This window comes from Arvicanthis niloticus, chromosome 14, assembly GCF_011762505.2.
Source record: "Arvicanthis niloticus isolate mArvNil1 chromosome 14, mArvNil1.pat.X, whole genome shotgun sequence".
Lineage (NCBI taxonomy): Eukaryota > Metazoa > Chordata > Mammalia > Rodentia > Muridae > Arvicanthis > Arvicanthis niloticus.
In genome coordinates, this window is record NC_047671.1 from 73158191 (window position 1) to 73176113 (window position 17923).

Sequence of the window (17923 nt, forward strand, 5' to 3'; positions counted from 1 at the left end):
ACACACACACTCAGCAGCTTGGCTCAAGCTCTATGACATCATTTGAATGGTGTGTAAAATAACCCTTTATTGCACATTGAGATTGTCTCCATTTTTTACTATTAAAAACAATGTTTGAATAAATATCCTAGATCGAACACTTTACTACTTAGCTCATTGATTTCTGCAGGTAAAGTCCCTAAAAGTGGTCATTCTGTGCTGAGGATAATAAGCCTTTTAAAGTATAAATGCCTGGGAAGAGGTCCGTCTGCACTGAATCCCCAGAACTGTGAGGTGAGCTGTTTTTACAGACATTCTGCTCACTTAGAGGAGACAACCATCTAACCCGTGTTGCTTAGTGCTTTACAATGCTCACAGAACACTCTCTCGCACACACAGGACTCCAAACACAGACAGTGAGCCCTCCCTGCTCACCAGGACCATCACTGGCCCCCAGACACCCTGACCCCAGCCAGCTCCAGCTTCAGGCCTTGGGCAGCCTGCAGGCCTGACCACTCCCACACGCCCAGTTAGCACAGTAGCCTGGACTCTTCCTAAGACCATGGTAGCTTTCCTTCTCTAATCCCAGCACTGAGAGGCTGAGACAAAGAAGACTGGGAGTTCAAGGCCAGTCTGAGCTACCCTGGGCGTTCTAGGCCAACCTAGGTATGACACCATCTCAAAAGGAGGAAAGACAAGCTAGCAAGATGATTCAGTGGTAGCAGCAACTTGGCTCCAATCCTAACGAGCTGAATTTGTTCACCAGGATCCATGTGGCAGACAGGACTGACCCACAGTTGTTTTCTGACTGCCACACGCACACCCCTACACAGACACACACGCCAGAAAAGCAAACATATAATTTAAAATATGTTTCAAGAGGAGAGGCAATAATAGGAGGGAAGGGAAGGGAAGAAAGGGAAAAGGAAGTGGGGAGGGAAGAAAAAAAGCAGGCAGTAACCTCTTCAGAGGAGAGGGACAAGGCCACCCTGCAGAAAAGGACGCAAAGCAGGCCAAAGGTCATATGGGGCATGGAAGGGAGTCGGGAACTATTTCTTTTTCAAGTTTCAATTGCATTGTTGCTTTTTTTTTTTTTTTCCTGTTGCCACGATAAAAAAACTGAATAAGAATGTAACTAATAGAGAAAGTGTAAACTCTGTTCATCAGACCTCCGGGCTGTAGTGTGGCCATTCTATTCTACATGGAAATTCAACGACATTTGCTACTGAGCAAGTGTTTAAGTGGCTTCCTTAAGCCTGCTGTGTGATAGTTTTACTTATGGGTTAGTTAGAATGAAGTGATTTTATTTGCAAATTAAAAAAAAACCAAACCCTACATTTCCTTCCTTGCCAACCCCCCAGTTGCTTGCATGTGTCTTCTCAACCATATAGAAACAGGATTAGCCTTTTTTTAATGGCAGGGAGAATGTAGTTTCTGTCAGGATTTCTCTTCTCTGCATGAACCATGATCCTAGGCATTTGCTGCCCAGCCTTGTCAGAGCTGTAAGACGTGAGCTGACCCAGCAGCCAGGGGCCTTCCTTCCTGGTGCCACGCCCTGGACTGCAGGCTTCCCTGTGTACGGCCACACCCTAGCTTTCACCTCTTCTGAGCAGAAAGATCCTTCTGAGTTCATGATGGCCTTGTCCTACAAGGGAACCAAATACCAGAGTCCTAACTGTGGGTGAGCCAGGACCTCTGGTAAGTCAGCACAGAGATCACAATGGCCTCCGTGACCACTTTATCACTTCAATGTCTCTTCGTAGGACTGAGAGGATTCCAGAAGGAAGTGCTTGGTTCCAGAGCACTGCTTCTTCTTCCTAGCACAGCCTCTATCCCCGCCTGTGTTTCTGAGGCACGTGCTGCCTACTCACAGGCCCTGAGTGTTTGGACAGAAAACATATTTAGTTCATCGTTTTGTTGTAGTGCTAGTTATAGGGAAGTAAAAATGTTTTAGAGACTGTGGTGGTTTGAATGGGAATGGTCCCGTAGACTGTGTTTATTTGCTTGGCCCATAGGGAGTGACACCTTTAAGAGGTGTGGCCTTGTTAAAGATGAGGCTTTATTGAAGAAAGTGTGTCACTGTGGGGGTGGGCTTTGAGGTCTCGTTTGCTCAAGTTACGGCCCAGTGTGGCTCACAGTCCCTTCAGTTGCCTTCAGATCAAGATGTAGAACTCTCAGCTCCTTCTCCAGCGCTACATCTACCTACATGCTGCCATGATGACAATGGACAGAACCTCTGAAACTGTAAGGCAGCCCCACTTAGTGTTTTCTTTTATAAGAGTTACTGTGGTCATGGCATCTATTCACAGGAAAAAAAAAAAAAAAAAAAACCCTAAGACAGAGACCTTTCTAATCAAGTAATCTGTGTCTATAAAAAGACATGTCATCAAATAGAAAATAGATAAAGAAGTGTTGAAATTTATAGTTACATGAAAATCAACATTTGTTGAGAAATGGCATAACCCCAGACTTTTCAATCCTATGAATTTAAAAAGAATGTTGCTTGTACAGCCCCCAACCTTAAGCTCAAAATTCATGTAGCCTTTAGAGCACAGCATTAAGTGGGAGGCAGCTGGCAGCCAGGGGCAGTGTCTAGCAGTGACATTTGGGTTACCTCGGCAAGATGGCTGCCAGACCAGGCATGATGGGAAGACATTCTGAGGACTGGGAATTGTACCAGAAAATGGCTCCGAGGCACAAAGCAGCCCAGGATGCTTCCAGGACCACAGTTAAGCCCCTACCGAAGTGGCCTAGAATATGCAGGAGAAGGCGCCACCAGTAAGGCATTGTGGCTTATATCCAGTACTTGGGAAGCCGAGGCAGGAGGATTGCAAAGCTAAACCATCTCAAAAAAAAAAAAAAAGTAAAATGGAAGGAGGAAGGAGAGGGAGAAAGGAAGATGGGAGAAGCAGGAGTTGGTAAGCATCTAGACTCTGAAGGGCTCCTAAGTCCTGGCACAAAATTGCCCTTTATTTTATTTATGGAAAAGTGAATAGAAGGTGCCCCTCAAGGTGTGCCTGATGGGGGAGCTCCCATCTACTTCCCCCGGAAGCCATGATCATCTGGTAGGTGGGCTCTTGAAAGATAGCTGAGTTCTCATCTCACCATTTGGGATTCTGACCCTGACAAACTGCAAAATCAGGTGAGCGGAGGGCAGCAGCAGCTGGAGATCAGTTGAGACTGGTGAGCTCTTTGTGAAAAGTTATCAAGAGTCAAATCAAGATAGCACAGCAACCTCGGAGAAAAGCCAGACTCCAGGGACCATGAGCAACAAGCCGTGGCTGAGGACGCAGCTCTTTGCTTACCATGCACAAAGCTCTGGGCTCCATCCCCAACACCTGTAATCCCAGCACTCAGAAGGTGGAGGCAGCTGGATTCAAATCATTCTCAGCTGTATAAACAGCCCAAGCCGTCTCAGCCTGGGAGAAAGGTACCAGGATGTACTACATGGCAGTAAGTGGTGTTTGCCTAGCCTGTCTGAGGTCCTACACTCCATTCTGAAGACCGTAGAACAACAGTCTTTACAAGCAGAGGACAAGGAAATAGAGAAACATGGAAGGCAGCTGTGCTGGGACACTGCCCTCAGAAGCCGAGATTGATAGCATTTGCTTATCTCTGTGACAGAAATGCCCCTCTGTGGGCAGTTTCATGGCATATTTATCAACACCAAGGGGCCAAATATAATTTGCTTTTTAATCTTGTTAAAGCCACACAATTGTTAAAAGATGTTGCAAAAAAAGACCCAGCATCATACATGGAACCAATCTTCCGATTGCAGAGCCTAATCAGGCGTCCCCTCCCCCATCCAGAGAGCCAGCTGACAGAAACCTGCTTCCTTCTACTGTCTCTGTACCCTGAGAAAGTGACAAGTGATCCAGAGTCACCCTTCACTCACTCTACACGACCTCAGCAAATGTTTATTGAGCATCTATTGTAGGCAAGACGCTAGGCCAGAAAAGAGTTCTGTGGGGTGATGGTGTAGTCCCTGGCTTCCTGAAGCCATATTCTCGACAGTTTATAAGAAACCCAGAAAGATGCGGTGGAAACAGGCCATCCGCCTTCAGGATGACGCTGTATCCATGCAGGGTCTTCAGATTGCCCTCATCTGCCAAAATCTCTGAGGCAACTTCATTTCTCAAATCCTATTTCCCAATCACACACCAGAGCTCATACACTGCCCTAGCACTAAGATATTAACATGACTTTTAAATTGTTGATGCCAGCCTCTTGATGACATTTTCATGGCTAAGAAAACATTGTATCAATGGGGCATAAAATAGAAATCGTACATGACAGCATACACTTCTTGAAACACCATATTGTTCCAATGTAGAGGAGAAAGGAAATGTGTTCAGCTTGGTCTAATTTATGCTACCTTTCCATATCTTAAGGTTTTCCAAGAATTTTTCTATAGTACCATATGTGGTCTGAGTCTATTCTTTTTAATCATGAGAGTTCATGTTGTTAAATAAAAAAATAAGTATTAGCACCACCCTAAAGAGGTCTGGAAATTAAGCCATTAACTCATTAAACCTCAAAAGTCCTGTGGTGTATGTATGGTTGCCTCCATTTACAAATGAGGAAACTGAGGCACAGAGCAGCTCAGTGTGCTGCAAAGTGCCACACAGCAAGAGAGCAGGATATGAAGCACAGGCCAGGGCAGGCTGACTGTAGGTGACACACCCACCCACGGGACAGAGCTGCTCCTGGCCAAGCAAAAGCTAGGTGGACACACAGCCTTCATGAATATGCATGCCATGCCAATGTCTGCCAGACCCAGCAAACTTCTAACTTGGTGCTTAACTTAAGTGCCTTAATTAGGGACTCTTTAGTACATCAAAGGGGTACTTTAAAAGGCAGGTCTTTTTAAAATGGTCTTTAATAAAGCTTTAAGTAAAACAGGTATAGTTATGTTCAGTGAGAATCATTTTGATGGGTTAAGATTCCTGTTATAGAAAGCCTCAGGTAAAGAGTGACATAAATAAAGCGTAGGCGTGGAGCCATGGCAGAACACTTGCTCCGTGTGATTCAGGCCCTGAGCTCCATTTCCAGTGCCTCAAGAAGAAAATGGCATGATGATAATGGTTTGTCCTGGTGTGTGGCTGCAGTCCTAGCTCTGGGAGGCTAACGCGGGAGGATTCTGAGGTCTAGGCTCCCTGGTCTACATCATCAGACATTTCCTAAAGAACAAAAGACATAACAGGTAAATCTCGGTCATTGATGACGGAACTGGAGTACATGCTTCGGGTGGCTCTTTGGACAGCTAGTTCACAGCTGAGTCGGGATTACCACTTTTGGATCCATGATGGATCTGTCCGGGAACTAAATCACATGCAAACCAATGGTGAGATACTGTCAGGAGAGGCCCCGCCCCACGCATCACAACACAGAATAAGGAGGCCCTTCTCTCATAAAACTAGGCCCAACCTGAATGAAGATGGCATTTCAGAAACCTCAATACCTTCTGATTTTCAGGGTACAGTATACATCTTTAGTCACTTCTAGCAGTATTCCTTGGGTGAGCTGTACACAACAGGAACACAACAACATGTTGACTAGTGTCGACTAGTGCTGATGTTATTTTTTTACATCAGTGTTGACAAGACCTGACAGGTTCACACACTAACAGCTTCTGCTGTACATTCTCAATAAACTGTGCTGAACCAAAGAAAAGCTGCCAACTACAATCCAGCTATCCCTGATTCTCACGAAGCCCTTAATCTGCTTTGCTTTTTCAGGACTCAGTTACTCATTTCAGCTCCAAACATACTACATGAGTTTATAATGTATTATTTAGTAGCTGTGATATATCCTAAGTGCCTACTGGAGCGTCATAAATACATGTTAAAGGAATAGTATGAACTCCCTCCTTTAAAAGGTAGAATAAGCCAGGCTTGGTGGTGCTCCAGAGACAGAGGCAGGCAGATCTCTGTGAGTTCAAGGTCAGCCTGGTCTACAAAGCAAGTTCCAGGACAGCCAGGACTGTTGCACAGAGAAACTCTGTCTTGAAAAACTAAACTAAACTAAACTAAACTAAACTAAACTAAACTAAACTGTGGAATAAGCTGTATCCACTTTCTACTTGGGCATAACCAAGTACCTTAAGTTTAGTGCCTTAAAATAACACATTTATTGTCTCAGACTACCAGTTAGGAGTCAGCATGGCTGGGCCAAGTTCTCTGCTCCAGATCAAAAGTGCAATCAGCTGTCAGTGGATCCCTCTTTGTGGGCTGTGGACTGGAGGCCACCCTCAGCTTCCACAGCCTACTTTCAAATGCTTGCCCCATGGCTGTCTCCAGGACAAGTTCACAATCTGACAGCTTTTGCCTTCCTGGCTAGTAGGAGAGTCTCTCACAGTCAAATATCTTCTTTCAGAAGGGACAGTCCCATTGGAGAATCCTCTCATCAGAGAAAACCTCCCCCATTTGAATCTACTGGCTTATAGGGCCATAAATGCATTCATAAAAATCCCTCATGTTTGTCTTCCAGTGGAGTCACATCTATAATAGTCACATGTTGCCCCTTCTCAGGGGCAAGGGGATTGACCATATGTTTATGTACCAAAGGCAGCCATCTTGGGACCTTCATAGCTTACACAGAAGGACAGACCTCAAGCTTGCCTCCCTGTGACCAGTTGGCCAAATAAGGACCCAAATTATGGTATTCAGTATTCCATGAATCAGGATTTCCAGGAAAATGAATGCAATAAAAATATAATTACCACACCCATATGTTTGACATCACTGTTCACAATAGCTCAAAGCTGGGAGCAGGCCAAGTGTCTATCAAGGGAACACACAAAGGTGGATAAAAACACACGGGATTCTCTTCATTCTGCCTGGAGAGGGGAAATACTGACATACAGCACAAAGTGTCTGACTCTTGAAAGCTTAGGTTAATGCACAGAAGTTAGCCATAAAAAACCAAATAGTATATGATTCACTTATATGACATTCCTAGAGACACTGGTCCCCAGAAAATAGCACAGTGGTTGCCCAGAGTGAGGGAGACAAGGGAATGGGGCTGGCTGGGTGTGGAGTTTCTGTCTTACACAGTAAGGGGATGAAGACTCTGGAAGGCAGGGATTGCACAACAATGTCAATCTATCAAACGCCACTGAACAATACACTTAAGATGGTGAACACGATACATCTTATATTTTCATTATGCCACAATTAAAATAATAAAGAATATTTTCACAATGCAACTATTCACAACTATAGGTTTGTGTGTGTTCACACATGTATATGCACATATGTATATGTGTGAAGATGTGTATACACATATGTGTTCTTGTGTGTGGAGGCCAGAGGTCAGCACTGGTCTGTTCCTTAACCATTCTTGATCTTATTCTTTGAGACTGTGTCTCTCACTGGACCTGGAGCTGGCTGACCAGGCAGGCTGGCCAGCAAACCCCAGGGATTCCTTGTCTCCACCCCCACAGCACTGGGATTACAGCCTGCCACCATGCCTGGCTTTTTATGTGGATTCTAGTGGACTAAACTCGGGGCCTCATATTTGTGCAGCAAGCACTTTACCAACTGAGCCAAGACAAGGTTGAGGATCTGCACTGTGACTTCCGCTGGCCTGGGCTATACAGGAAGCAAACATCCATACCATGGATTGAAAACAATAAATGGGTTGAAACTAAAGTTTATTTCTGTCTGTCAGAAATCACAGAAACAGAGATCCAAACCAATAGCCTCGTTCCAACCAAAAGCAACACTCACCTGACCCAGATCCAAGGTGAGGTTGACTCTGTTGTACTCTATGCCGGAGGAGAGAGGTGGGCTTTGCCACCACCGTTCAGATCCATCAATCGCATGGATGGCTGGATGTGCCTTCCTGGAATCCTCAGAATTACAGTAGTCACAGAACTGGCCCTGGGGAGGAGAAAAGGCCTTTTAAATTTTTTTCAAGAAATGTTTTTGCATCAGTTAAACAGAAAACACAGCCCAAACAGCCTGCTCCTTGTTAGTCAGAGATGGTTCTTGTATTGCGGCATGGCAATGCCCTCCCACAGAAGCCATTCTTCACTTAGTGTGAAGCCAGGTCCTGTTTGTAGTCAGGTTATTGTCTTCTTCTGTCCTTTATGGCTGTGCTTTCCTCGGCCCACACAACTCTTTACAAAGAACATTCCAAATTGGGGATGTAAGGATATTTTCTCCTTCACAAACCTACTGGACTCTTAGCAGTTCAGCGTAAGGCACATTCTCTACCATGATCCCAGCAGAGACACAAAATGCACAAATGAACACCGAGAAAGCCATACAGCAGGTGCCTCCGCAGGATTCAGGGTGCTGCCACAGTCTAAGTGAGCACACAGTCCACAGTGGGAGAAAGGACACTTGGGCTGCCTGTGAGGGTGGAGAAGGAGTCTCTTGTAAACAGTCTTTAGCCTCAAACAAGAAAGTGTTCTAAGTAGAACAACCAACCTGAGCACCTGAGTAGAACAACCACACACGGGGGTGGGCAGCTGGTCTACACTGACTAAATATGGAAGATAAGATTGTAGACCTACGGGAGTGTGGGACTGGCTGTGCCCTGGATGAGCCTCTTCATAAGGATGGGAGTCTAGTCTCTGCTGGCTCCCAACAGTTTTGATGGTTGTCTTAGGCTAAGTACCTCCTGCTATGTCATACTCTAAATTCATGATATGACCACTAACGGTCCTGATTCCAACAGTACCCCCAATAGAACTTTAGTTTTTCTGTTTGAACAAACACTGATTCCTTTGCTCAATTTACTTACATTGCTCAAAAATCTAAATGAACATTAAAAACAGGAGTGAAATCAGAAAGATAAGACTAATGGTTAGATCTGCCTTTGAAAGAAGTTGCTGAGACACCAGAAGCCACACAGCCAGGACATGCTGGGGCCAGGACATGCACAGAGCTCTGGAGATGCCACACACAGCCCAAGACTGTGCACTCTTCCCTGGCTGAGCCACTCTGCAGCTCCATCAAAGAGGTCTGTCTCCGAGTTGGACAGAACGTGCGGTGGCGTTGCGAGAGCAATTATGCTGTTTTCCAAGTACCTGCCACCACCAGATGTGCACAGAGGCCCAGCTCAAAAAGAAGTCCTGCCTGGCAGCAGTTTACATGTTCACTCTCATATCAGGCACAGAAATCCTGGCAAGAGGAACATCGAACCACTCATCCATCAACAGCTCCGTCACATGCCATGCCGGCACCAACAGCTCCGTCACATGCCATGCCGGCATGCTGCCAGGGCTCCACTCCAATCCATCATTCACTAAGACTCTAGAAGTTAGAGTGTCTCCAGTGCTCAAACCCAAGCCAGCCGTAAGTGGAGGAGACTATTCTGTAGTGAGACAGTTCCAAACCCAAGGCTGCCCCCTTTAAGATCCTGTTCCCTTTGAGAGGCACCAAAGCGTAAATGAGTGGTTACAATTGTTAAAGCAAGCACTTGGTCATCTTCCTGAAAGTTTGCATAGCGTGGAGTGAGGGGCGACTTCACACAGCACACAGAGAACAGAGTCCTGCACGATTCATAGCTCCAGGAGCTGGGATATTACCTCCCAGCTGTGCTAGGCTCCTGGCTATAGAGATTTAAATGACAGAGAAAACAAGGGACTCACAGTTGGTTCTAAGTACTTAAGGAAAACTTTAAGAAAAAAAAGAATAAACAAGTGTATGCAAAAGTGTAACTCAAAAGCTGTGTGTATGTAGTCCAAATTCTAGGTGGGGTGGGGGTGTGGCTCTTTCTGGGTCATGCCAGAGGTCTATATTTTAGAGCAGAACTGATGTGTCAGTGAGCTGTCTTGTAGCTATGACAAGAAAATCACCCACAGGAGGAAACGTTGTGGCTCACCATTGGGATCTCAGTCCATGGTCACCTGGTCCCAACTCTTTGGGCCTGAGACAAGGCAGAGTGGAGCATGTTAGAAGGCAAAACTGTTCGCCTCTTGGGGACCAGGAAGCCAAGAGGTGTAGCAGGGAAAGAAATGGTTGGGAAGGAGATGAATGTGATTGACAACTTGACTGGTTCTATGTTTCCTAGGCAATGAGCCTCTCTCTCTCTCTCTCTCTCTCTCTCTCTCTCTCTGTGTGTGTGTGTGTGTGTGTGTGTGTGTGATGGAGTTGTAGACTGTAATTAGGGTGGTGTTTGTAGCTCACAAGGATGTCACCTATGCTAGATGGCCTTCAGTGACACAGCTGCCCTTGAGTTGTCCCTGATCGTGTAAGTGAGCCCTCACCCATACTCAGAACTCCAGCAGACTCACTGGCTCATCACCGTAAACCTCAGGGATGTGACTGCTTTGGTCTGTCGTCAGTTCCTGTCTGAGATGAATGACACTTGTGTCTCTCTCATAGACACTTGTGTCTCGTCTCCTCAGGAAATCACATGACAGTACACTCAGCACCGTTCCATGAGCCAAGGTCTTAGACTGGATAAAAAGGAGAAAGCAAACTGAGGGCCAGTACTCATCTCTTTCTGCTTCCTGACTGACACACAGGGACAAGCCACCTCATGTTTGTCATCATGTTTTTTCCCCACTATGATGTCATACCCTCAATCTGTAAAGCAAAAATTAGGCCTCCCTCCCCCCACCTTCCCTCATTCCCTCCTTCTCACCCTCCTTCCCTCCAGGCTTGGTTTGTTCATTTGTTTGTTTGGTCGGACTAACAAACAAATACTTTGTAACAGCAACAAGAAAAACAACTAGTACAATCAGTTTCTAAGAGCACAACCCTCAGAGCCTCTCTGTCAGCTGAGTCCTGAACCAGAAACAGCACCTCTGACTATCCCACCATGACCTACTCGGTTCCCTAGAACCCATTGGCCATAGAACCTCAGGCCTTCGGAGGACTTTAGATCTAAACCATATCATGTGGAGGCCCACATCCCGACCCCTGCAACACTGTAGGCATTAATGGAATTACTTGGCCCCTGTAAGCTTCGTTGCCCTTTCATTTAAGTGTGTTGGTCCTGCCAATTTTGTGCTGTGCTTTTCAGGGTTAGATGGATTCTGTACATGAGGCACCCTGCTAGGTATATGAGCACACGGCACTGGAACCAACTGAGTGCCTACCGAAAATGCAGACTCAAGCATCCTGCATGGTCCTTACAGAATCAACATCTCTGGTGAAAACAAAGATTAGAATTGTTTAAATGCACCTCCAATGATTTTTCTGCTTATGAGTCTGAAAAGTACGGAGGTAACATGACTGATACACAGGTTGATACCTCAGTCTGTACGTGGCTGGAGGACATGTATTTTAGGACAAGGCATCAGATTTTCTGACTGAGCATCCTTAGCTGCCTAGGCCGAGATGCTTTTGCCCATCTTCCCTCTTGGTCTCCTTGGAGTTAGTGCTGCACACAGCCTCCCTGCTTCCCCTTGTGCTTTCTCTTCTCAGTGCATGAACTCATTTAACTTGCTCTGGCCCTCAGCCACAACCTCCCTGTGGCTGTGCTGAGCCCCCTATGTCTGCCTCCCTCCTACAGCTATGGAGAAGCCATCTGTGTTCCATGTGCCCACATCCCGTCTCTATGGCCTTTACATAAATAACTGCACCTCCCTCACCCCTCTCTCCAACAGTGACTCATTTGCTACTTCTTCAATGGTCTAGAAGCTTTTGCTGCCCCAGGGCCTTTACACATGCTATTCTGTCTCCAAGAAATACACTGCATACAACTTCAGACTCTTTTCAGGGAGATTTCTTCTAACAAGGAGTTGTATGTTGCACCCTCTTACCTATTTGTGTCCTATCCAATCACTAACCATTTAGATTTCTAAGAATTATGATAATTCTTGGATTATAAATGCTCTGAGGTCAGGGACCCCAGAGGCTTTGTTCACAACCATAAACCTAGAATTGGGTACCTGGCACAAGGCAAGCATTCAGTATTCATTGACATAATTAATAAGCTAAGTGACATGCATTGTTCAGCTACATGATAATTTGTAATTTAGTAATAGTTTCCATTTGGGATAAACTGGATCTTACAGATGTCCTGTTGCTAAGGTCACCTATTAGAGTGTACAGCCTAACTACTCTGGACCTGCTTTCTGTGCCACCATGCAAACCTTCCTGTTCCACCTCTTGGGCCTCCCCAGAGCCAACTCTCCTCTCCTCTTTTCTCTGCTGGCTGCTCTGGCCAGGAAGTGCCTCTCACACTCACTCGAGAGCTCCCTGGTCCCCAAGACCTCTCAGGTGCTGACTTCCTGTGGTAGTTTAAGTGGTCCCCATAGGCTAATAGGGAGTGGCACTATTAGGAGGTGATGCCTTGTTAGGGGAAGCGTGTCACTGGGAGGTGGGCTCTGAGGTTTCAGATGCTCAAGCCAGGCCCAGCGGCTCATTCCCTTCCTACCGCCTGAGGATCCAGATGTAACACTCTCAGCTCCTCCAGCACCATGTCTGCCTGCCTGCTGTAAGCCAGCCCCAATTACATGTTTTTCTTTACAAGAGTAGCCGTAGCTATAGTGTCTTTTCACAGTAATGGAAGCCCAAACTAAGACATTTTTCTCACTTACTAAGGCCAAATCAGAAAGGAAAGAGAAAAACCAAAACAACCACCCAACAAACAAAAACATAGTCATTTTCTAGTTACAACATACTTTTTCTGTATAGTTCTTTTTTGATTTAGAAAGGTTTCCAGGGCCTGTGCACTTACTGGCCTTAAACCTGGGTCCTTCTTTGTTATCGCTCGGCAGGAAGTCTTGACTGGCGACAGTAGGTCTGCCTGCTAGACTACTCACTGGAACATCAACCATTGGCCTGCTAAGAGGCCATCATCCTTGGGGACACCATCCTTGGAGACAGTCAGACTCTTCCCAGTTTCTACATTAATCTTATAAAATACTCTTTTCTGATTTGCGTTCCCATTGTCTCCACTCCTTCAATGCCCCCATTCACTCTGCTGCAGGCTCATCATTCATTAAATTCTTTCAGAGACCAGGAACAATACAAATACACACAAAACCAGGATGATGTTCAAATACATCCCATCCCAAGTTCCTAGGAACCGTAGAACATATTCCCATCGCAAAGGCCTCTGTTGTTCCTCTACCTAGAACTTACTTTCTCACCCCACACCTGATTCCCCTTTGTGTCCTGGGTTTCTGCCATCGGCCTTTATGTGGATTCCTCTGCCCTCTTCCAGCTCAGTGACAACCTCTGGTCAGTTTGTTCACTCACTGGTCACCATCTTCCCAGAGTACATTAGTTCAGGGGCCATCCCTTCTTCTTCTGTTATAGCCATCCCACGCATCTGGTTTTCAGAAGGTGTCAGTAAATATTTATTAAATATGGAAGCAAATGAATAGTACATATAACTGCATCCACAAGCGTTACAGCAGATAGTATAGATCTTTATAGTATAGAAATAGAGTATAGTATAGGGTCACGTCAAAGACACCATCAGCTCCTTCAGGTGTTAACGTGGTCAGTCAGGGCAATGACGGCAACCACTAGGACTACTTCTATTTCATGACCATGTGAGCAAGAGGCTAAAACAGAAATGGGTTCTGGTGCCCATAATCCCACTGCTCCTCTATGGAATCGCACCACACATAGGTCAGGTGGGGAGGAGCTGCCCCACTGACAAAGAATGAAGGCTTTTTATGGCCTTCTTCCAGCCCATGAGGGATGCAGAAGAAAGGAGGGACAGGAAACTAAGTCAATTTGACAACACAACAACAACAGCAGCAATACCTAAGGAGTGGGGGACTCGCCTCAGACATTTGTCAGCTGAACTGGGTCCCAGACATCACAGCCAGGGAGTGAGGCCTGAGAAGAACTTACCCCAACAACACTCCCAGCCTCCAGAGCCATGGAAAACCAAATCCCATTGTCTCAGATCCATTTCTGGACTCCTTTAGGCAGCCTCAGCAAACTGATTTATTCCTGCGCAAAGGAAGTCTTGATGGAGGTGTGTGTGAGGAGCCTCAGCCAAACAATCTCCAAACAGAGCACCCAGGCTGGTCCAAATAGGCCTGAACCCTTACCCTGTGCCGGCCTGGTGAGCACCCCGTCTATAACAAAGACTCCTAATATGGACAGTCTGGATACCATCTGTTCAGCCACAATCTCTCCTTACCTGTTTAAGAGCCACATCTACAGTAGTCTGATTACAAACATCTAAAAACAAAAAAATAGTGGCCTCTGCTCCACCCCCAGGGCCTCATACAGTGCCCAGTCCTCATCTTCTGCTCTCCCTTGTAAAGCCCAAGAGAAAAGAACCTCACGATCCTTGGAGAACTGCAGACGCACCCCAAATCACTCATGAGAAACACGGCTTGATGCAATAGCAAGAGGTTTACTCAAAAGAAGCATGCTAGGGCTTCCTTCACTCGTAACCCACGCAGGGGTAGAGGAAATCAGCCTCTGGCAACAGATTCTTACAGCTTATAAGAGGAGAATCTACAAACCAGGTGGGGTTAGGGAAGGGGGAAGAAGGGGGAACAGGTCACTAGGTCATCGATACATTTGATCTTAAATTCTTAAGCTGGATGGTGAGTCACTTTATAATTGGCTATTTCGGACTAGCTTCTCACTATTTATCATGAGCTCCAGTTCAAAGGGGTCAGGCTTACCTCAAACTTTTAGCATCCTGGCACCAATAATCTCAGGGTTTGCTTAGTTAGGGCCATCTGTTCGAATGGTCAGCTAATTTCCTGGGACTGAGGCACCACAGTGCTTGACTTACAGGTTTTTATGTCTTTGCTTTTAAGAGTAGGGTTCAGGGGGTTAACTTAAATTTTTTTATTTTTCACCCTTTCACACGGAAACCTCGCATCCCAGTCAAAAACTACTACAGGTAACTGGTTTGAAGCTGCAGTAACTATATAGAAAGCACTCACAGGCTGGCTTAGAACAGCAATGGATGGTCTCCCTCCAGAAGTGAGAAGCCCACACTCAAGATGTCTACAGAGCTGGGCTCTGCCTGAAACCTGTTAGGGAAGGTTCCTTCTGTGCCTCCTCCAGCTTCCAGAAGCCTGGCCCTAGACATCCATCTTCACTGGAGGACCAGGAACCTCTGCTTTGAACACACCAAGGCCACACCTGCGACATCACCATCTTAAAGAGAGCAGGTGTGAGAATCCAGGTGGGGTCTGGTGGTGTTCTCTCATGGAAGAAGGGTGTGAGGACGTCATCAGACCCTCCTCTCAGGTTCCTACTGCTCCTTTGTGCATGTGGCCTCAAGGTATGACATCAGCAGGTGTGAGGGCACACAGGAGGAAGGCTGATGGGGGAGTCCATCTCCGCAGCTGTGAGGAAGTTATCACCTCAACTGGGGCTAGACTCTTCAGTGGGGTGTTTGCTTAGGGGCAGCCACCTGTGCTCTCTAAGCAGGCCCAGTAAACTCACTGGCTCATCAAAATAGACAGGGGTGGAATCATTTGGTCTGTCATTGGTGCCCTCCAGGGAAAGTTCATGAAACATCTGCCTTCCAAAAAAAGAAAGAAAAAAAAAAAAAAAAGAAAGAAAAAGAAACCACCACACAGCTTGTTGAAACTTGGTGTTGCTCTGGCAGAAAACTTCTAGGCTGGCATTGCCCTTTGAACACTGTACCTAAGACAAGCTGCCACAAGAAAGACAGGAAGAAACAGCCTCACCCTCAGGGAACTCTGGAGCTAACTTGGAAGATTTGAATAGAAACAGCTCCAAGGTGATGTGGAATGAGCTGGATGGTGCCCAGCTCAGCTGGAGCTCCGGGGAAAGCATGGTTACACTGTAGCACAGCACAGTGGGAATTCGCAGACTCTTCACCCTTAGTTACTGGGGTTTGAACCTTGGCTTTACCGCATACTTGCTGTGTAGTCTTAGACATGTAGCTTAACTTCTCTGTGCTCCAGCATGGAGCTAAGTGGGCTGGCTCAGTAGACAAAAGTGCTAACTGTGCAAACCTGACAGCCTAAGTTCCACCCCAGAACTCATGTAAAGGTGGAAGGAGAGAACTCTGTTCTACAGTATTACATTAGGAGTGTGTGTGTGTGTGTGTGTGTGTGTGTGTGTGTGTGTTTGCTGGCTTGCATGCACAGTTGAATGCTTACCACACATTCTCAGTGGCACACACACACACACACACACACTCACACACACGTGAGGTGCGTTCAGCCAGTGCCTAGTATCACTAAATACTGCACTGAAGTGTGGTACATTACAGTCTTAGATTAAGCAGGCCCTGACTATCAGCCTTGGCCTTCCCATCTGCCCTTTACCTGGTGCCGTCCTATAAACTTTGCACAGTGAAATGACAGCATCAGAGTAACAGAACCAGCTTCTTCCTCTCTTTGCATGGTGGACACTGAAAACCCATGTCCCTCTCTAACTAGCATCCATTCATTAATTGCACATGTATTTTCTGACCATGTGAACCTCACTGAGAGAGTATAATGCTTACAAGGCTGAAAACTAGGACACGCAGGAGTCGATGCGCTGGCCTCCCCCCCCCGAGGCAGTTTCCACCCTGTTGGCAAGAGAATTCTATTTGTAATCAGTGCCCTGGAAGCTCTTTCTTGCAAAGCAGGCAAAGGCCATCTGCAGATGCAGCCCTGCCCTACGGATTCTGGTTCTCCGTAGTCTTTAGCCAGGGGTTTGTACACACACACCATAACCACAGGCAGGCCCTTTCATTTAGAACTTGGTTTAAACTGCTCAGGGACCATTTAATAAATCCCATTCCCCAGTGGGCAAATGGACCCAGAAATACTTCAATGGCAACCAGAAACAACTCAAGATCTGAAAAAATGTATTGTTGCCACACAAATTAGCTTTTAAAAAATCAATCCCCCAAATGTCATTTTATCTTATGCAAAATATGACCTTCAGATTTTAGATACAAGTAGTATCTGAACTAGTTATTAACATGTTCCAAAGCAGTGTCACACTGCTACATTATAGAAGGCTTCAGAAGTATTCGTTGTTGGGAATGAGTCAGTAAACCAAATCTGTTCAGTTCATAAAGCAGTGTACATTTTGACAGCAAAAGAATTTTATGGTCTGGCAAAAGGGCTCAGTGAGTAAAGGTGCTTGCCACCAAATCTGACCATCTTGAGTTTGAGTCCCAGGACCCACATGGTGGAAGAAGATAACTGATTCCCACAATTGGTCCTGTTACCTCCAGCATGAAAATACATACATGTACATACATGCAAGCCCACAAAACATACACATACATGGTGACATAAAACTTTTACATGAAGCCAGGTGGTGGTGGCACACGCCTTTAATCCCAGCACTTGGGAGGCAGAGGCAGGCGGATTTCTGAGTTCGAGGCCAGCCTGGTCTACAGACTACAGAGTGAGTTCAAGGATAGCCAGGGCTATACAGAGAAACCCTGTCTCGAAAAAACCAAAAAAAAACAAAAAAACAAAAAAACAAAAAAACAAAAACGTTTACGTGTTTTACATGACTACTATGACAAATCCTTTTCATAAGCCTACCCTCTGGAAGTCTTACCTAGGAACAGTCTCTGCCCTTCAGGAAACACCTCACCATCTTTGAACATTATTTTTAAAAAGTCAGACTAGAGCTGGGAAGCATCATCACCTCAGCTCAGAAGGGTTTACTACACACACATGAAGACCCGAATGCAAGTCCCCAGCACCCACATAGAAAGTTGGCCATGGCCATGCACGCTGCAACGTCAGTGCTGAGGGGACAGGAGGGCCAATGATGCCTGCTGGCTGCCAGCCTAGTGTCAGCCTCAGTGAGAGACCCTGACTCTAGGGAATACAGAGGAGAGAGACAGAGGAAGACAACAGAAGTCACATCTGACCTCCTTAGGCACCTGTAATACAAGTGTGCATACACCACAAACAACACACACAGAAACATACACTTACAGACATACATACATATACACACACACACACACATATATATATACACAGACATATACCATGCATACATATACACACATAACACACATATAACAAACATACAAACATACAAAACCCACACACAGAAAC

The 17923-nt window shown here is 45.9% G+C and overlaps 1 protein-coding gene across 1 annotated transcript in view; it reads right to left on the reverse strand.

The window, feature by feature from the left end:
• Lama3 (laminin subunit alpha 3) overlaps positions 1 to 17923 on the reverse strand; it is a 237054-nt gene that overhangs the window by 204534 nt on the left and 14597 nt on the right. The window contains exon 4 of the mRNA XM_034518463.2: positions 7710 to 7862. Within this exon, the coding sequence (XP_034374354.1) occupies positions 7710 to 7862 (153 nt within the window). The remainder of the gene's footprint in view (positions 1 to 7709; positions 7863 to 17923) is intronic.